Raw genomic sequence first — 22,501 nt, forward strand, 5'->3', positions numbered from 1 at the left:
AAAAAAAAAGTTTTGGGGAAGACAACAGTTACATGCTAATTTTTGATGAGGGTCAGCGCCCATAGCCCCCACATTGTTCAAGGGTGAACTGAAATATGAAACAAATTCAACAGATAGCCTAAATAAGCTATTATTTTCATATTCCAAACTTGCTAAAGATTGCTCTCGTTTGTAATAACTAAAACTACAATGAAGTTGTCTTAGGATTTAAAAAATATTTTGGATGGGAAGGATAATAACTTAATAATAAACTTAAATAATTTAACTTATAAAAAAAAAATAAAAATAAAAAAAATAAAAAAAAATAAATAAATATAAACAGGATCAAGTCACCCCTCCCAATGGTCTTTCATTCCATTCAAGAGTAAAAGTTAAAGTCCTTTTTATTACATAAAAAGCCCTACATTATCTTGCTCTCCATTATATCTCTGATATCATTTCCTGCTGCACATCCTATTGATGCCATTCCAAAACATACTGTTTCTTTGTTGTTCTGTAAACACACTAGCCAAGTCTCTGCCTCAGGATCTTTGAATCTGCTATTCCTGCTGCCTAAAAATCTCTCCTCTGGATATTCACATAGTTCACATTCTCATCTTCTTACCAGTGAGAACTTCCTTGACTACTCTATTTTTAAAAAACTACACACAACACACACACACACACACATACACACACTCTCTCTCTCTCTCCCCGCCACCAACCTCCCTTTTGCTTTATATTTTTTACAATACTTGCTACCATTTGACACACTAAATACTTATTTTCCTTCGCCTAGAATGAAACCTCCATGAGGGATGTGTTTTTGGCTGTTCTGTTAATGACTACATCCCTAGAACAGTGTCAAACACATGACATTCAAAAAAGAAACAACAACAACAACAACAACAACACTGGATAAGTAAGTAAATGAACAAACAGGTAATAAAACAAATGAAACTGGGTTCTAGTATGAGAAAACTGTGACTAATCAGTTCAGTGACTAATCAGTTAATTTGCCTCAGATGAGTTATTCTGGTCCTCAAAGGATCCCTACCATTAGTTGTATAAACTATAACATTCCCGCCATTTTATAAAAGTAGAAATTAAGTTATGGAAGAATGGCATCATTTCCTCTAGGTCAGTCAGTAGTATAGTGGAAAGCCAGAACTAGACAGGTCTATCAGAGTCTAAGCTCTTTTATAAACAACAGAATTACGACAGATGAGGATCAAACTTCAGAATTTAAGAATGTAAAAATAAAAAGTTCCTGAAGAGAAAAATCTTTACTAGTAAGAGTCAAGAAGAAAATGCAGACTCCTTAGCTTATTTTTTCCTAAAATTTTTATTGCTCTACTCCTTAAATTCCTATGAACATTAATAAGTGTCTATGGTTGAGGGAAAATGTTCCACAGTAGAGAAAGCAAAACACATCCAGTTTTTCATATGAAACTGGAATAATTATACATTCATCCTCTGAAAAAACTGAGAATAATCCTTTCAGCAGGGTTAAAATTAGAAGAATAGTTAGCAAAACAACAAGGACACCACAAAACAGCGTCAATCACCCTCCAATCTAATTCTTAAATATAAAATCAAAACCCCAAATAAACTATTAAAGACAGTTGCAATTTCATTTGATGACTGAATACTTCTCTCACCATGAACAATTTCAAATTGGACAAAAAGAAAACGTGAATATGGATTTTGAAAGCAAAAAAGATGCCACTAATCAGGGACCAGAGAACGGCTCAAACATCAATCAAAACATTGTCCTTCAGCTCAGGAGACACTGTCAGGGATGGTTTAGGAGACTCAAAATGCATAAGAAAATGCTTGGGCACTTTCAGTGAAATGACATAATTGAATGTGTGATATTTCAAATAACTTCCCCCGAAGACATAACCATTTACTTCCAACACTACTTACAAACTCGTAGTCTCCATCTTGTGGTATTTTCCAATCTGAAGAATTTTTCAGTGGACCAGGTACACTCTTGCCAAAGCTATTGATCTGGTTTTCCTTTTCTTTTTGTTCAAAATATTCAAGAAAAGATGGTTTTGCAGGCTGCATGGTCTCATCCCTTCCTGAAAACCAAGAAAAATGAAAAATGAAAAGAAACGCTCTAAAATTTTAGATAAGTTTAATAAATAGACCTGTCTCCAGATGGGCTACAATCTCTGGATCAGTGGATATTTCGGTTAGATAAAGGACTCCTTCAAAAATCTAGTGAAACTAGAGAAAAATGCACAAATACTTGCTCAAAAAATTCTCATGGAATTTCAGAGGAGTTAAGATTTCCCTTAAAATACATTCACAAATTTCCCTGGGGTCCCTTTTTCTAGATGGAAAGATTTGGGTGATGCAATAATTCTGATAATCTGCAAATAATACATTTGGAGTCTCCTATAGCAAATAGCCCCTATAATATTTAGAATGAAACAGAAGCAACCAAAAATATTTATTTAGCATCTATCATAAACAATATTCTCTACAGGCACTTAAGTAGGAAGAGGGGATGATACAGTAAGGTGACTTTCTTTGATAATCTCATAATCTAACTGGAATAATGAGAAAAATATACATGAAAAAGAAAACATAAATAAATCACAATTAATCCACTCTGAAATATTATGTAACTTTAAAAATACTATCTATATACGGCTTACAATAAACTTAAGGGAAAAAATAGGATACAGTATTATATATACAGTAAGATTTTGACTCTATAAAATCATGTATAGGAGAAAAAAAAAAAACTAGTGGAAAATACCCAAAATGTTAACAGGATTTATCTCTGGTAGCAGCACTATTGGTGATTTTATTTACTTCTTATGAACATTTTTTAAAGAAGATAGTATTGAACAGGTATTAAATAAATAGAACTGATTACAAGAATTATATGTGCCCAGTTCTTGCAGGCTGTGTGGTCAGGGAAGATTGGTAAAAGGCGACTTAGACTGGGCCTCAAATCATCCTGGAGAAAAGCATCAGCAGTTACACAGCAGCAGTAACCATTAAGACAGCAGAATACAGCAGCTATTAGTTACTAGTAACAAGAGCAGAAAGAATAATTTTACCTGGCATGATTTAAAAATCAAGCTAGCTGAATGTACCTATTTCAAAGGTTGAAGTATCTTGGTGCCTGTGATTAGTATTCTAATATAGGGAGATACAGGAAGTATTTTTCATTGCTTTCCATGAACATAGGAGTTTATATGGCCCTTTCCTACAGTAAACAGGAAAAACAACCAGAAGGTTCAGCACCTTAAGAAATAGATAAGAAGGTATCTAGAAGATAAAGAACAGCAAGTGTTTCTCTCCAGGCACCCTTGGGCTATGCAATCTTACTTATTTCATGACACTTCCTAGTCTAGTTTCAGGCCAGCCACCCTACCTCTCAGAACAGTTGTTATTTTTCTCACTATCATCATTGCTAAGATCAACAGCAGCCAATCCCGTATCTGCCCACATCCACACACTGCCAATGGTTTCCTACTACACTGTTTTCTCCTCACTAATTAAGAATTAAATACATTATTCGCTAGGACCAATCAGCAAGTATATGGTGTTTTGTTTTGTGTGCTCTAGGTATGATGTTAGGTACTTTTCATGCTTGTTTTCATTTTTAAATTAAATTTAAGGTACTACTTCATAATATAGTTCTGCAGGAACTACAACAAAATAAAACTTGTAAAAATGGTGGTGTATTAGATTTGCCAATGAGTCGGGAAACTATGTTCTTTTGCTCAGTCCCCTCCTCTCAGACCACCAAAGGAGAAGACTGGCTCAGAGACAACTCTGCAGAAATCTTACACATAATCCTACACATTAAAAAAAAATTTAAAAAAAAACTATTCAGAGAACCCCCTAAAGTCAAGCAACTTCAAAAGTGCTGCAAACTGCTGGCATATATAATACACAGCAAACGTTTATACAAAATATCTCAACCCACTGAACAGAATAGAAAGCTTAGAAACAAAATAAAAAGTCCAAATGGCTATCCAAATAATGGGACAACTATTTGAGAAAAGATTAAATTGAATCTATATCTCATACCTTAAGCCTGGAAAACTCCAAATGGATAAGAAATCTAATTGCAAAAAATCGAAATCTTTAATACTGAAACAAAACGTGTGAATGCATTTAAAACCTGGTATGGAAAAGGCTTTCCAACTATGATATAAATCCAGATATAATTTTAAAAATGGGTAAAAACCTTTTATGTGAAGAAAACACCACAAATTTTAAAAAATTAATAATCACACACACAAACCTTATAAGCCAAGACAGAAGACAAATGACAAACAAACACCATTAAAATGTTTTAAAGAATTTTCTTTAAATAAAAAGAAAATTTTAGCCAGGCGTGGTGGCTCACGCCTGTAATCCCAACACTTTGGGAAGCCGAGGAGGATCACCTGATATCAAGAATTCGAGACCAGCCTGGCCAACATGGTGAAACCCCACCTCTACTAAAAATACAAAAATCAGCTGGGCTCGGTGGCAGGAGCCTATAATCCCAGCAACTTGGGAGGCTGAGGCGGAAGCATCACTTGAACCCAGGAGGTGGAGGTTGCAGTGAGCCAAGATCGTGCCATTGCACTACAGCCTGGGCAATAGAGTAAGATTCCACCTCAAAAAAAAAAGAAAAAAGAAAGAAAGAAAATTTTAAGAATTATTTATATGTTACGGAGATAAGCTCCCAAGAACTTCTTAAATCAAGGGAAAGACAACAGAAGAAAAGAAGAAAACTAGACTAAAGACTTGAAAAGATAATAAACACACAAAGATATCCAATGGGTCCCTAAACATGAAAAAATTGCTAAGGTTCACTCATAATAGGAGAAATTCAAATTAAAACTACATAGAGGGACCATTTCTTACATTTTAGACTGGCAAAGCTTCAAAAGCTTGAAAACACACTATCTGTTGGCAAGGCTATGGGGGCACAGGCACTCACACATTGCTGACCTGGAATACAAAATGGCATAATCCCTGTGAAGGGGATCTGACACTATCTAAATATCAAAATGTGAAATTGGGAAAGGCACAGCAACTTGCTGTGTTGTATTTGAACTGAGGTATTATGACCTCATGATTTAAAAAAAAAAAAGGCCTTTCTGAGCTTTCTTCATCAAAAGGCGTGGAGCAATGACACTCCAGTACAAATAAGCACGTGTCAGTGGCTCAAATATCGGTTTCCAAATACCATTTCCTGCTAAAAGGAACTAGAATTACTTAAGAAAAACAGTTGATTCCAATCTAAGGCAGGAAAATTACAAAATGGACCTGAATCTGGAATATTTTTTGTGCCAAAAAAAAAAAAAAGGCAAGCAAGTACTCAAAAACTGATGGGGACATATCAAAAGGATACAGGAGCCACCTTGAAGGACCATCACTGGTAAATTTTGGGACACTCTGAGCATCAAAAAGAATGCACTCAGTAAGAGATCAGAGCAATAATCTAAAAGTGAGGAGGTTTGGGAGAGAAGGGAGAACTCCTCTTTAGAAAAATTACTATTTACGCTGGGCACAGTGGTTCACACCCTGTAACCCCAAACCTTTGGGAGGCCAAAAGAGGAGCATCCCTTGAGCTAAGGAATTTGAGACCAGCCTGGGCAACATGTTGAGACCTTGACTCTACTAAAAATAAAAAAAATTAGCCAGGTATGGTGGTACATGTCTGTAGTCCCAGTTACTTGGGAGGCTGGGAGGTGAAGTCTGCAGTGAGCCATGATCATGCAACTGCACTCCAGCCTGGGAGACAGAGTGAGACATGGTCTCAAGAAATAAAAAGGAAAAATCACTCTTTGACCACTTTATTGTGGTAACAAAAAAGAGCATCTCCTTTGTAGGAAATACAAACAAAAAAGGATATCTTCTTAGGAAATACACACTTAAAATTTGAGAGTAAGCTGCATATATCATGCACCAACCTCTCTCTTTTCATTATTTCTGTCACTTATGTCTGTTCATCCATCCATCCATTCATCTTTACATATGCACAGATAAATGACTAAATTGAGTTTATCAATAAAAATGGTGACTTCTGGACAGAAATAACAGGTAATTTAAAACTTTTTCTCCAATGGAATTTACAAAAACCATAAGGGCATCATTCTTGTTTAAAAAGTATTATATCCGGCCGGGCGCGGTGGCTCAGGCCTGTAATCCCAGCACTTTGGGAGGCCGAGGCAGGCAAATCACGAGGTCAGGAGATTGAGACCATCCTGGCTAACACGGTGAAACCCGGTCTCTACTAAAAATGCAAAAAATTAGCCGGGCGTGGCGGCGGGCGCCTGTAGTCCCAGCTACTCGGGAGGCTGAGGCAGGAGAATGGCGTGGCCTGGGCGACTGAGCGAGACTCCTTCTCAAAAAAAAAAAAAAAAAAAAAGTATTATATCCAACAATGTATTTCTATGGTTCTTCATTAATTCCTTTCAGTTGCAATACAGGTGGACTTAAGAAATTGAATCTTTAAGCCAAGGATGATGAAACACTAAAGATAACATTTCTGTGGACTAATTCTAAACGATGTCATAAAAATCAAAGAAATGTCTGTTAAGCGAGAATATAATCATTTGTCTAACATCTGTCACTGTTCAGATGAAAAAGTGAGAACATCTGCCTTCCTCATATTTGAGTTCTTCTTTCTTACCAAACCACTTAAAAATTTCTAATTTTTGAAGTTAAAACACCAACTGTTCTTTGTCTCTTTCAACAATGAAAATCCACAAATAAGGAAGTCTATCTAAAATATATTTGCTTTTACCTTCTGATATCAATACCAGGGACCTGATTATACCTGACATTTACTAGAATTCAAATTTCCAAAAACTAAAGTGAAATAAAAAGAGAAGTTTTTTATCTAATCACATATTGAGATATAAGCTGCAAGTAAAATGCACATACGTATTAGAAATTTAATTATAGCAAAATGTTTACTTAAAATGTTACATTTATCAGATTGCCAAAAAGCTAAAGTTGATTTTGGAGACAGAAGAATGGAAAAATCCCTCTCCTCAAGTTTTATGTTATGTATATTTTACCACAATAAAAAAAAAAAATGGAAAGTAAATCCCTATTCTGCAGTTCAAAGATTTAGATTCCAGTTCTGACTATATGATCTTGGTAAAACCACAGGTTCCCAGTCTGCAAAAAGAAGACACAGGGCCAGATTATACCTAATGTTCTGTGAAGCTTTGAAAAGTTCCACGATTTTATGACTTGGCAGTAGCATATGAAAACATATTTATACTCAGTTATTAATAACTATTCAAAAGAAGAAGTTCTTATCTCCAGTAGGATTATGATACTGGATGCCTCTAATCTAAAACATGCTACAACTAGATGTGTACAGGCATAAAGCAAAGACCAAAATGAAAAATAGTTGAGACTCAAGAAATATTTTAGTGACAAGAATATCTCTGATTCTTTGGATTTTTTGTTGTTGGTGGTTTAACAGATGGAAGAGGTGACTTAAACTGTAATAAAGATGTCTAGAGATGCAGATGATAATAATATTTTATGGAACTAAAGTGAAAAATTGAATGAACTGACTGATAGGGGAAGCTATTTTAACTGGCAAGAAACAGCAGACATTCAAAAAGTTAGCTGATCCTTGTATTCAGTGATTCCGGAAATTAAATGCCTCCACCATAATGGTTCTTTCCTTATGTGTAAGAGTGCTTCACTGACATGTTAAGTTTATATGAAGAAGACAGCATTCCTATTGTGAATAACACTGTCATTAAATTGCAGCACCTGTCCTAAGTCTGATTTTATAGACTGATAATAACTCTCAGTAAACAGATTTGTATTCCTATCACAATTAGTATCTAAGATAAATTATCTTTTTAAATGGCCACAATTTCCTCCTGGTATCTTCATCCTCGCCTTATGCCCTCTCACAGTGACTCTGGGCCTGGTTATCTAACCTGCCTTGGTCTTTGAGACAACAGCAAATGTATAGCAAGAAGAGACTTAAAAATTCTTGGGGAGGCTAGGCATGGTGGCTCATGCTTGTAGTCCCACCACTTTGGAGGCCAAGGTGGGAGGACTGCTTGAGCCCAGGAGTTCGAGACCAGCCTGGGCAACATAGCAAGACCTGGTCTCTACAAACAATATTTTTTTAAAAAAAATTAGCTAGGTGTGGTGGCATGCACCTGTGGTCTCAAATATTTGGGAGGTTGAGGCAGGAGGATCACCTGAGCCCAGGAGGTCAAGGCTGCAGTGAACTATGATCGCATAACTGCACTCCAGCCTGGGTAACAGAGCAAGACCCTGTCTCAAAAAAAAAAAAAGTCTTGTACATTTTACCATAATATAAATAAACCTGAGCCTGCTAGATGGTGAAATACTACGTGGAGAGGCCCAAATCAGCCATCCCCAGCTGTTATGGCACCAGCTGACCACAGAGCAGAGCTAACCAGCTCAGACCAGAATTGCCTGCCTACCTGTGACCAACCTAACTCTAACTGCCAACCTACAGAATCATGAATCAAGTTAAATAAAATGGCTATTTTAAACCACTAAATTTTAGGGTGGTTTATAATGCAGCAAAAGCTAACTGATACAGTTTCAGTATCTCTCTCTCTCACACATAAACATACACACACACACACACACACACACACACGCATAAACATACACCCCTAAATCTACAAAAACAGTTCTATTATTTGAAAACTTAGGTTCAAATTCAACACACATTCACTAAATACCTTCTAAATTTCAGGCTTTCTACTAGGTGCTTTTGCACTCATCCAAACTGCATGACCACCATATAAAGCAGAGGAGGAAAAGCCTTACACTTAATACGCATCTACCAAGTGCCAGAAAATGTACTATATCACTTAATCCTCAAAGAGTCTTTTGAGATATGTGTTATTATGCCCCTTTTACAAGTGAGAAATTTGCAGAAGATTTCTAAGCTAGTAACGGACAAGGATGGGATTTGAATGCCAAATATCAGGTTTTAAGTTTAGTGAGCTACATCTCATATTGTACAGTCTCTAAAATCAAAATAAAGATTCTTGACATGTTAGGACTGCCATCAAACTAAGTGCAGAAAGAGTGGGGAAATGTAATTTTCCCAGTAACCTTATCTTTGAACTTTTCTTTCAGCACCCTTTAGCTAGATAGATGATCAAGTGTGCTGGACAGCAGCCTATCAGGTTGAAAAGCATAGAGAATCATTCCAAGCTGATGAAAGGCCATGCTGTCCCCTAGGGCTTCAGCTGGCTGGTGGATTTTTTTGTTTTAACTTGAGCTAGCGTATTTTTCCAGATGTATCCCAAGAAATAAAGATGTTCAGCTGAATGATAATACAAGAAACCTAAAGCCATAGAAAGAATGGACTGAAGAGAGAAATCAGGCTTTGAAAATAACTACATCTTGTTCTGATTCCTTTATCTGATGCAGGAAATGCATGAATTCATATACTAAGACTGGCCTATTTTTCTTTGTAAGCAGCGTTTGTCAAGCTAAATGAACAATCTCTCTAAGCCTACAGACAAAGCAGTGAATTCATAAGCAACTGTATCTTCCATTTATTTTCCTTTGAAAAATGCTAGTAAAAGCAAAAGGAATCAACAACCCAAATGTCCATCAGCTGATGAACAGATAAACTAAATGCAGTGTATCCATACAGTGGAATACTATTCAGCAACAAAAAGAAATACTGATACATGCTATAACATGGATAAACCTTAAAAACATTATGCAAAATGAAAGAAGCCATTCTCAAAAGGCCACGTTGTATGATTCCGTTTACATAAAATGTCCAAAATAGGCAAATCTATAGAGACAGAAAGTAGATTAATGGTTGCCTGGGGATGAGAGGAGAATGAGAATCGCTTCTCGGCCTTTTGGCTAAGATCAAGTGAGAGGAGAATGAGAAGTGACTGCTAAAAGGATTAGAGTTTTTTGAGGGGATGATAAAAATGTCTTGAATTCAATAGTGATTAAAGTTGCAATACCTTCTTAATATCCTAAAAAAACACTGAATTCTGTGCTTTAAAATGGAAAATTTTATGACATATAATTATATCTCAATTTAAAAATAGTGGCCAGGCATGGTGGCTCATGCCTGTAATCCCAGCACTTCAGGTGGCCAAGGCACGAGGATGGCTTAAGGCCATGAGTTCAAGACTAGCCTGAGCAACATAGTGAGACCCTGTCTCTACAAAAAAATTTTTTTTAATTAGCCGGGCATAGTGGTGCACACCTGTAGTCCCAACTACTCAGGAGGCTAATGCAGAAGGATCACCTGAGCCCAGTTAAAGACTGTAGTAAGCTATGATCGTGCCAATGCACTTCAGCCTGGGCAACAGACCAAGATCCTGTCTCCAAATTAAAAAAAAAAAAACTAGAACTTTAAAAATTAGATGTAGAACTTCAAAAATTAGATTGTGGTGATGGTTGCACAACTCTGTGAATAAACTAAAAACCATTAAACTGTACACTTTAAATGAATAAACTGTATGGTGTGTAAATTATATGTCAGTAACTCAATTTTTTTTAAGCAGCAAGACACCTTCCCTTTATTATTTGCTCTTATTTCTGGATTCATATGAAGTACAACACAATGCCTGGGTAGTCGTAACTGGGAAGAAGCTTGACCAAAGACTGAAGTCCACTGTTCCACTGGAATGACCATCTACTAGACCTTAAACTTCATGACCTTCAATTTCAAACCTTCATTTTCCAGACTGGCACTAAGTAAACCACAATGGTCAATCTACTATTTCCTTAATTCCTACAATGATTCTTTTCTACTTAAATCGTAATTAATTTTGTGCAAACCAGAGAACTGGGCAGAGCCTGCCTTTTTTAATCTGTTCCGTGCATGAATGTTGGCAGGAAAAAAAGAAAACAAAAAACAAAACAAAACAAAAAAACTCTGGTACTCCTGCAAATCTTTTCCTCTGGCTTGGAACAATATGCCTTAATGTGCAATTCTTATCACACGGTTTGTTTTTTTCTAACATTTGTTATGAGTGCGTGGTTTTGGGTTTTGTTTTTGTTACCAGGCACCTAAGTGCTTTACATGTATCAGCTCATTTAATTACACTGGTTACTATCCAAGTAACTGTGTACGGCCATAAATATTCCTTTCAATGTCCTTTGAAACCACTAAGAATTGTTCGAATCATAAGTTACAAGGTTCCCTGGAGCCCAGAATAACTCTTCCAGTTAAGCAGTTTTGGTAATTGCCTCTATATGAATTGACTTAATTTCTGGGCAATGGTGCTCTAGCTATTTTAATTCTGGTGAACTGAAATATATCAATTCAAAGAGATCTAAATCCAAAATTCAAAGGGTTACTAACTAGAGCAATAGTGGCAGCACATCTAAAAAGATTAAAAAAAAGTTCACAGGTGAGAATGGTCCACAGCTTGGTTCTTGCAAGAATTTCCTAATTGGGCTCATCTTTTACAGTCTTTTGAAACTCCATTTTATCACTTTCCTAGTCAAAGTGTCTTCAGATACCCTATTAACAAGAGAATCAGGTTCAAACTCCTTACTTTGGAATTCAAAGTCTTCCAAAATCCAGTCAACACCCACATCTGCTTCAGCCAACCTGAATACTGAAAACACATTTCTACCTTTCTGTCTTTGCACCTGCCTGTAACATCCTTCCCCAGCCTTCCTGCATATCTGAGTCATTGCCTTCCTTTTCACAAATCCTTTAACGCTTTTCTGTAACACTTACCTAGCATTTGTCTCAGTATATCACTACCTTCATATGTAGAGGTCCTTGCTCCTAAGTTGCGTCATTATCAAATACTATTATTTGAAGTGTCTAGAGTAATGCTCTATACACATAAGAAATTAGAACAATTAGAACAGTACACACGCCACAAGTAATACATAATGATAATGACAAATGTCATTTAATATGTAAGTTACTGAGAGCAGTGAATGCCTCATTTGGTTTTCATAGTCTACACATTAATGACACATAGTGACTATCTAATAAATGCTTCCTGGTTGGCATTAAATATTCATTTTTAACAATAGCTGATTCCAAATTGATATTTCTACAGCATAAACATTTGAAAAGAATCATCTGCTTTTTCTTTATAGGTCCACTTAAATTGATATTTAAAAATGTATCTCCATTTTCTTGCTGAATAAAAGAAGGTCAGAACAGCAAGCTTCGAGCACCAGAGAAATAATATATTCCATTAACTGATGAAGAAAGATTTATCTGCCTCTTAGGCTTAAGGATCAAAGTATATCTTTTGTGATTCACTTTCCTTTGCTCTTCATTACCATTATGCTACTGCCCTCTCTTGAAAAATGTATTTCCTCCATGGCTGTTCTTGGCTCTCCTTTTACCAATATAACTATATTAGAGTAGCTATCTTTCAAAACATATAGGCCTTGAGCCCTTCACCCAAGTTACACTGAGATCTGGTACTTTCATATCCTAAATGTGGTCTGGCAGGGTGTTCTGAATGAATTTTCAGGCACCAGGAGTCTGTGCTTTTTGGCTCATTCCAAAAGAATCAAGAATGCTAATGGTTTCCAAAGATAAAAGTGGGCCCAACATCTGGATACAATAAGAAAAACTGCACAAACAATTAGGATTTAGTCTCCACTCTGGCAGGACAACCTTGAATTATTTTTGAAACTGTGAGAAAAACCTAAGTACCAAGATGTCTGCTCTTCTATTGTAAATCTCACCCACAAGGGAGCTACTGATAAAATGCACAGTGAACCACAGCAGTTATCTTTTGGGGGTGGAAAAAAATCCAGTCGGTAATAAATGCCACTGTATTAAGATAAGAGGCTGAAACTTTACAAAAGAAGGCTCATGTGTATCTAAAGTCTGGCCCTCTTAAAAATCTGTCATCTTGTATTCTGAGCTATTTAACAGATTCTCAAAACATGTATCATCTTATTGCCAAGGAATTTAAAATACATGGACACACACACACACACACCCCCACACACAGAGCCTCCTTCTCTCTTCTCCACACAATGGTAAAATGTTACTGAAACTGACAAGTGACCTTCCCTTAGCTCAACCATGTTCATGAAGCCAGCACTCAGGTATTCTTGGGGTGGCACTTACAAAGCACCATTAATACCAAGAGTAAAAACTAAAAGCATAACTATCAAGAGAAAAGGAATTAGGAAGAAGAAAAGTAGCGCTGGTTGAAGAAATGTTTAGGTCCTATGAAAAAAACAGTCATACATTAAAAGACTTATTATAATACCTACGATTTTTGAGCATTTACACACTAAATATTTTACACACTAAATATTTTACACATACAATCTCATATCATCTTGACAAAACTACAAAATAGGAACTTTGGTGCCCCATTTTTTCAGACCAGGAAACTGGGGTTCAAAAGGAAAGAACTTGACCAAGGTGACATAGTCTGTAAGACCCTCAGCGAAGTTTCAAGTCAAAGACTCTGATGCTATAAATCAATGTTCACTCCACTACTCCCTTGTCCTTCTCTTGCCCTTACTCAGAGATAGGGTTCCAACAAAATCAAATGTTTTCAGCTTTAGTTTTGGGGTGCACAACTGCACTAACACTGTCTGAAACTCTCATATGATGCTGACTGTGAGTGGCAAGCATACACCAACACAATCCTCTGATGATAGATGTTTAAATCCTGAAGGGATCAGAAGTTGGACAGTAAGGCTACTGTGGTAAAAGAAGTGTTAAAATACTTGCAGTACTTTATGTCCTAATTACTGTACTTGTAAATGCCATAATCTGAGTCAGAGAGAATAAGACAGATAACACACAAGGGAGACAATGTTCTAACAACCCCTTTCAAACGGAAGATGGAAAGCAAATAGGCACTGAGTCAAGAATTTCTATCTTATGCAGCTCTGAAATCAGTATCTGAAGTTTGGTGTTGAAGTAAAATCATCTTGACAACAGCCTAGCCTTTCACCTGATTTCAACATGAGGAAACTCGCAGCAACAATAGGTGCCTTCATGAAACTTAGGACATTCTGAGGAACTATAAACACATAATGTTTTTACCACATAATACTATCTCAGTAATTTAACTGAAACATGTTTCTGAGTTGTCCTAACTTAATTATGTCATTATGCTTTAAAATTCTATTTCAAAGAGATTAATGTGGCTGTTGCTCCAGGAGAAAAATTAGAATCTTATGCACTAAGCACAAGTTTTAAAGAGGAATCATCACCTCACGCCCTTCAATTCACCGAATCTATCTGAAGGCTTGGTCAGGGGAAACATTCTTTCAATTAGTAGTCCAAGTTCTGCCTTCCATTGACCTATTAAGCCTGGAGATGAGGAGGAGTGACCAGGGCTATGCATCTCTTGGGAATGTGGTAAGGACAAGAAAACCATGACATTATCGCCAATGAATCCTGAGAGGAAGAACCGCCGCATGTCAAATCTTTAGTGGATGAGTACGTGTTATTACAAGCGGCCATCCTTTGGCTTGTCATTTCCTCACAAGGGGCAAAAGCATTTAACTGCTAAACTACAAATCTGTGCAAATCAAGCTACTTCAGTTGCTCCAAAATGTTTTTGTTATCTCTGCCTCTAAAAAAAAATTTTTTTTTGCTCTCAAACATATAATTGACTTTTTAAATATTTAATAACGTTGTGAAAGCTTGGATTCTTTCTATGTCAAGTATAAAATTAATCCTTTTAATTTTGTTTTATTTTATTTTATTTTGAGACAGAGTCTTGCTCTGTCACCCAGGCTGGAGTGCGGTGGTACAATCTTGGCTCACTGCAACCTCCGCCTCCCGAGTTCAAGCAATTCTCCTGCCTCAGCTTCCTTAGTAGCTGGGATTACAGGCGCACACCACTACGTCCAGCTAATTTTTTGTATTTTTAGTAGAGATGGGGTTTCGCCATGCTGGTCAGGCTGGTCGTGAGCTCCTGACCTCAAGTGATACACCCACCTCGGCCTCCCAAAGTGCTGAGATTACAGGCATGAGCCACTGCATCCCAGACCCTTTTCATTTTAGCTCTAAATATTAACACCCTATTTCATAATGATCAAATAAAATGGAAGAAATTCTTCTTTTAAAAACAAAATGGTTACTTGAAAACGGATAATGGTGAAACTATTTTTCTGCATATTAAGATAAAAGAAAGAGAAAATATATAACTTAATATAAAACAGAAAATATGTAAAATTTTCCATCATTTTCACAGTATTACCAATTGTATTCAGTGCCACCAATATATTACTCTGGATGACAGATGTTAGTAACACCAAAATTAACAAAACCCACAACCACACAGTGACAATTTTAACAATTTAACAATTTTAACAAATCTCCTTCAGAAGCTAAAAGATCAAGTATCAAAAATTGGTAAAGAATAGACAAATGAAAGACAATTAGCAACTGATTACTAATTATATAGATTCCTGCACCAAACAATTAGAAAATACATTCTTTCTAAGACACACAAAGCACATTTAACAAAAATTAATAACATGTTAGGCCACAAATGTCTCAAAAAATAACAAAGAATTGATATAACACAGACCACATTTTTCAACCACAATTCTATAAATTAAAATTTTTAAATAAGCAGCTTTTAAAAATCATACATTTGCTATTAAAAAACACTTTTGAATAACTCATGGGTTAAAAAATAAATGTGCATAGCACAAGCACTACACACTGGAAAAAAATATGTACAATATACCACATCTGAAAATGTATAAAATACAGCTAAAACAGAACTAAGATAAAAAGTTATAATGTTGATTAAATGTATTAGTAAGCAAGAAAATTAAAAAGCTAATTATTCAAATTTTAAAAAACTACAAAACAACACCAATTAAAGAATTTTTTTTTTTTTTAAATAAAACCTCTTAAACTAAAAACAGATCAAAACTTATTTAGCCTGTTAAGGAGTATCGACCAAATTCTGCTGCAAAATCAGACTCGATGGTAAAAACTCCAAAAATTTTCTTTAAAGTGAGCAACAAGACAAGAAGGTCCACTACCAGCGCTACTATGCAACACTGTATTGGAGGTCTTAATAAGAAAAAAAACCTTAGCCAGGCTTGGTGGTTCACACCTGTAATCCCAGTACTTTGGGAGGTTGAGGAAGGAGGATTACCTATACCCAGGAGTTCCAGACCAGCCTGGGCAACATAGGGAGATCCCATCTCTACCAAAAATAAAAACAAAAAAAAAGTCATGGGTGTGGTGGCACATGCCTGTGGTCCCAGCTACTCAGGTGGCTGAGGCAGGAGGATTGCTTGGCCCCAGGAATTCAAGGCTGCAGTGAGCTAGGATCGTGCCACTGCATTCCAGAGTGAGACAGTGTCTCAAAAAAAAAAAAAAAATTATATATGAAGATCAAAAGGAAAAACTATAATCATAATTCACAGACAATAAGAGTGTCTCAATTTTTTTAAAAAGGAAATCGCCAGAAAACCTGTTACAAAGAATAAAACAGTCCATAAATATCTATACTAGTTGTCTATAGAAGAAAAATGTTAGAAACAAAAGTTTTTTAAACCACGTCATTTGTAATAGCAACAAATAAGTATCTAAAAATAAATTTAATGAAAAGCTCTAAAACATCTTCGTGGGTACAATTATAAAATTATCTAAGAATATGAAAGATAGATCAAACAGATCAAAAGATAAATAAACCACATTCATGCACAGAAAGAATTAGATGGCAATTCTGCCTAATCAATCTATGTATCCAATGCAATTAAGTCAAAATTCCAGTAGTATTTTATAAAATTTGATATACTGATCCTAAAATTTATATGGGAGAGGCTGGGTGCAGTGGCTCACACCTGTAATCACAGCCCTTTGGGAGGCCGAGGCAGGGGGATCTCGAGGTCAGGAGATCGAGACCATCCTGGCCAACACGGTGAAACCCCATCTCTACTAAAAATACAAAAAACTAGCCCGGCGCTGTGGGGGGCACCTGTAGTCCCAGCTACTCAGGAGGCAGGGGAATCACTTGAACCTAGGAGGCAGAGGTTACAGTGAGCTGAGATTGCGCCACTGCACTCTAGCCTGGTGATAGAGCAAGACTCCATCTCAAAAAAAAAAAAAAATTTATATGGGAGAATAGTGATATAAATTTCAAGAAGTAATCTGTGATGAAAAGAAAAATAAGAAGGGGATGAGAAATCTATTGTAGATAAATGGTCAAAGAAGGACTGAGAAGGTGACAGGACCAAAGACCTGGATAGAGGGAGGAAGCAAGTCTTTCAGATGGAAAAATAAAACAGACTACTAGAGCTCATATTGTAAATAAAAACAAATTCCTGATATATATCAGGAATATATATACTTTTACTGTAATTTACTGTAACATAAGCCTTAGTCCTGGCTCCCAACAACTTGACTTAAAATATATATATATGTATGTGTATATATACATATTTTTAAGTCAGTTCTACACAAGAACTTTCAAGTCAGTTCTACATAAGAATTATTGGGTTTTTTAAAAATTTATTCAATTATTCAAGTAAGGCCATTTTAGCTGATTACAGTTTCAAAACTATATGCACGGTACCATGTTACAGAAAAAGAACACCAATTGTGTCAAGTCCACTGAGAAATCTGGGAAGGGAGAGAAAAAGTGACTATTTTGAGATGTTTGCTGACTTCTTATTTGAACTTTGCCAAGTATGAGGTATCCAATCTCCCAACTAAATAAAATAAAGACATTGCCCTAGTATCATTGTGGTTACTTAAAATACACTTAAAAATGAATAAATAATGGTCTTGTTCTAGCATAAAGCCTACCTTTATATACAGGGCATTTGTTAACTCAAATGGGAACACAATTATAACCCATTAACTTAATACAGAGCTCCCTCTGCTGGCCCGGAAAATGCACAGTGATCCTAACACTGACAAAGACCCTCTCGTGTCACTTCAATTTCAATAATGTGTCCCGCTGTTCGGGAAAAAAAAATCTCACCCAAAATACCCTGATGTCATAGCATGTCCTATAAATTAGGACTTTGAAGTCTCCATTACCTTAAGAATCTTTTTTTCCCCTTCCTCCTCTCACTGTTTTTTATGGCCTTAAAAATGAATACTTTTACAAAGTGTTTACTATTTGCTTTTTGGTGAAGTGGGCTGAAATAAGCTGGGCAGTGAGGTGATCACTGCTGAAGCTGAGTGATATAGGTCCACAGGGGTCATGATATTATTGTGTAATTGTATGTATGTTTTAAGTTTCCATAATGATAAATTTAAGTAACTCCTAAAACAATAAGGAATTTTTTAAAATCTCAAAATAAGTGGCAAATCTGTAATCCAAAAGTGAGAATTACAAAACCTGCAAAAGACTGTCTGTGAACAAATTTTATTTAATGTTACTCAGACTGTGACTGCTTAGGTTTTTAAATAGTTCTCTTCATGATTATAATAAAAGATGCATGTTTCTCATTAGACATGCTAAAACTATCCAAGTTCAGAAACTGAAAAGAATAAACAACTCATTGAATTAGCATTTGAATTATGAAAATCACATTTGGAAAAAAATTATTTAAATAAAAATGGGCACAATTTCCCTAACACGTGCATACACAACACATGCTAACAGGTCGGCCTAGTTGTACTGTACAGTGATTATAATCATCTACATAATTAAACCCCTTAAGACAAGCAGACAATTTAGCACTCAGAGTCAATGAACAGAACTAGAGGTCAGTAACTCATTACTGCAAAATGAACATACTTTTAAAACAGAAGGGGAGGAGAAGGGCAATCTAGTACATGGCATTTAGTTGATAATTTGTATATCACCAAACATGGGATTTCTAGGGTGCCTTAATCTTGAGTTCAGGGGATGAAACATAAAGCATCACAAGCACTGAATGACACAAGAATTTCACTCTAAGATAGGAGCTGAACACAAGGTGTTAGGCCTAGTTACAGGCAAAAAAGGATCAGCCAGATATGGAAAGAAGCAGAGATGAGTTTAAACTAGAAGAAACTGGATAGAACTTTTCAACTTGTCCAGTCATCTTTCACTGACTGACAGCGTTGGTAAACTTGTGTTAGATCCAAACTGTCATGAAAATAAACTGAAGATGTATGTACAGTAAATAACTCAGAATGTCATTACACCTTGATAGCAATTATGCATCAAATAATGCATGTGCTTCCAAAGATCAAGGTAAGGAAGGAAAATAATGACAACATGCAATGAGAAAATGGCTGCTCTGGTTCAAAAGCAAAATCCTTTCTCACTGTTGATGCTTTCTTGACTTTGACTCCACAGGTCAGCTTTTCCCCTCCCCAAACCTCCTGACCCCAATGCAAACCTCCAAGTTTTCTACTCCTTCGGTTGTGACAAAAGAAAGAACTCAAAGCTAAGCCTGCATGAACCATGAGAATCTGTCTTCTCTGAAATATGTATGCTTGGTCTGAGAAGTCAGTGGATTTACTTAGAGAAGCCTTACTTTTCATAGTTCCTTCCTCTTCCTCATCCTCTGTATTGATCACCATGGTGCCCAGCTGTGATGGCAACGTGTCATCGTGCTCAATCATGGTATTGGCTCCATCAGTCATGGTGCTGGCTACTCGGACAGTGCCCATCTCATCACCCACTGCTCGAACCATCGTGCCAGAATCCATTTCATCCTCTTCCTGTGAACGGATACAATCTCAAATTGGGGCTAATTTGACAAAAGACTTTGAGTTTTCTGAATAGCTACTACTTAGTGAAAATATTTCGACATTTAACACTTATTCAGGTCCTAAACTCTCCTTCCAGAAATGAAAGCACTGTTACTTAAGCAATGAAGACAAATTTATCCACGTGATAATAAGCAGTGTATCTAACCCTAAAAGAATTCTTCCTCCACTCTTCTTAATAGAGTTTTGCAACATAGATCTAAGAAACTCATGTGAACATCTTTGGAATCTCAGGGTTGTGAGGAAGTCTATAAATGTAAAAGCTACATGTTAAGTATGGATCCCAGATTCCCTAAAAAGACATGAAAAGCCAAATCCCAGACCTGAGCATTCTCTCTCTAAATAAAAAGTTAAATTGACTAAAAGATGAGGGGGCAAAAGAGTGAAATTTAAAGGTGTTTTAGGAAGCACTGGGAGAAGAACAAGCACAGATACAGCAACCCTCTAGCATGAGTTGGTCCAGGTTAGGACACAGCTATGCTGGAAGAGTCTCCAGCTCCAAGTTGATCCAATACCTCCTACTCATCTTACCTGGTTTGGCAATCATAAAATAACAAGCATCAATGCCTGAGGCCCACAGCAATGGCTGCCACTCACTGAGTTTTCTTCATCGTCCTGGTCCACTTCCCGCTGCTGGGATTCCTGGCGTTTCAGTTTCACATCCATGGCTTCATTAATTAAGTCTCGCAGTATTGACACTCCTTTGGCACTCTTGACAAATGGGTGCTTAAAGAACAAAGTAGAAAATACTGTGGACAATTTATATGGCGACAGTGCCAAAACAGTACCTAGAACACAGTAGGTACTGGATAACGTGTTGAATCAATCAATGAATCTGATCTTTCTCTTTGTGCTTTGGACAACAGCTAAATCACACTCCCTTTATAACTCTGAGCAGAGCAAATTCAGTCTTTGCCCATCTTTTTCAGCCTGGCTGAAATGCCTATGCCATTTCTCTCTGTCAAATCTAGCGATTCTCAATAGGGAGTATCATCTCCTGGAGGAAGTTGTATAAACATGTTGGGAACATGTTATAGCGGTCACAATGTTTGGTGAGCACAAATGGCATGGGACACTAGCAATTCTGCAAAGTACAGAACTGTCCTGTACAACAAGGAACTGTGGCAGATTCTGCACATCTTTCAAATGTCTCAGGTTGTGTACACATCTTAGTAGATAATACCAAAAAAATGTTTTCAAGAGATATGCAAAAAGGCCAGTGATTTGGGAGGTGATTTTAGAGAGAGGAGCTTAATGGAATAAAGAAATTATTTAGAAATCACTGAAAAATCTACTCATCTGACTTTCTATGGTAGCATTTCCAACTACACATTTAGGTAAAAAGGATTTTAGTGCAAAAATGCAGTTGCTACAGAAATACTAAAACTGATCATATATATGTAACAGATTTTGACCCAAATATTATTCAATCACCAAAGATACTTGAAACAAAGGGATATTGTTCAATTTCTTAATAAAAATTGCTTTATAAGTTTTTAATATTAATACCATCATATGTTTTTATTATTTGTATTTGTAGCACGTGGTAAGAAATCTATGCTGTGAAAGTTACACATGGAAATTCTTTTTGGGGAATTGCCTATTGTCTTCCAAACTTACTCCAATATTGCCCCATTGTTTCTTGGCAATCCATTCTCTGTTCTCCATCACCCATCAAACGATACAAGTTCCAAGTAAGAACTCCAGAGACGGAAAGTATACCTCAAAATGTGGTCAGATTGCAATACAGGAGATACATTTCCATGACATTTTGTTACTACCCCATCCAGGTGGGAAAAGAATTTGGCAATCCACTTAGAAATAAGACCCAGCTCATTTGCAATAATATCATACTGCTCTGTTCTTTCCACTTGGAAAAGCTATAAGATCATATCCCACCTTCTGTAATCAGAGACAAATAAATCTGGCCTGTTATTATTTAACATCAGTTTCATACTAGTGTCCATTCATTCTTTTTACTGTACTTCTTAAATGGCGTAGTTTCTGATTTTCTTTCTTTCTTTTTTTTTTTTTTTGAGATGGAGTCTTGCTCTGTTGCCCAGGCTAGAGTGCAGTGGCACAATCTCAGCTCACTGTAACCTCTGCCTCCCGGGTTCAAGCGCTTCTCCTGACTCAGCCTCCTGCTGGGATTACAGGTATGTGCCACTATGCCCAGCTAATTTTTGTATTTTTTTAGTAGAGATGGGGATTCACCATGTTGGCCACGCTGGTCTCAATCTCCTGACCTCAAATGATCCACCTGCCTCAGGCTCCCAAAGTGCTGGGATTACAGGCATGAGCCACTGTGCCCGGCTAGTTTCTGATTTTCTTACAGCTCTTAAATCTAAACTCATTCATGATGCCAGGCACAGGTATCTATTTCATTATGTCTGCAAACTGGGTCAGGCAGAATTATTTGCAAATTGAAAGTCATATTATTTCATTATAAATTATCTTTATTCTTCTCCATCACATCACAGACAATATTGATTCTTTTTAAATTACAGGCATAAAAAGGTTTTAGTATATGTGAGTTTCATTCCAAAAAAGTAATGAGAGTTTTTAAATATACACATTGGTTATAAAAAGGGGGCACTGGGTCTGAAATGGGTCTGAAATGGCTGCAAATGATTGGCCTAGCCCAATTATAATAGCTGATATTTATCAAGTTCATACCATACTGTCTTCAGTACATGTGAACATTGTTCAAAGTAACACACATTGTATCATTTAATCATCGCAACTCATGAGGCAGGTACTGCATCCCCATTTTATAGATCACAAAACTAAAAGAACAGAGAGGTTAAGTTACTTGCCCAAGATCACAAAGCTAGTAAATTGGGAGCCAGGATTCAA

General features: G+C 36.4%; 1 protein-coding gene across 3 annotated transcripts in view; it reads right to left on the minus strand.

The window, feature by feature from the left end:
• The window catches only part of STK4 (serine/threonine kinase 4), a 113,314-nt gene that overhangs the window by 58,509 nt on the left and 32,304 nt on the right, over positions 1–22,501 (minus strand). For all 3 annotated transcript variants that reach the window (XM_011928971.1, XM_011928972.1, XM_011928973.1), the window contains 3 exons: positions 20,243–20,371; positions 19,411–19,597; positions 1,909–2,066 (listed from right to left, as the gene is read on the minus strand). In XM_011928971.1, coding sequence (XP_011784361.1) covers positions 1,909–2,066; positions 19,411–19,597; positions 20,243–20,371 — 474 coding nt within the window. The remainder of the gene's footprint in view (positions 1–1,908; positions 2,067–19,410; positions 19,598–20,242; positions 20,372–22,501) is intronic.

The sequence above is a fragment of the Colobus angolensis genome, unplaced genomic scaffold (genome assembly GCF_000951035.1).
Source record: "Colobus angolensis palliatus isolate OR3802 unplaced genomic scaffold, Cang.pa_1.0 Scaffold8, whole genome shotgun sequence".
Classification (NCBI taxonomy): domain Eukaryota; kingdom Metazoa; phylum Chordata; class Mammalia; order Primates; family Cercopithecidae; genus Colobus; species Colobus angolensis.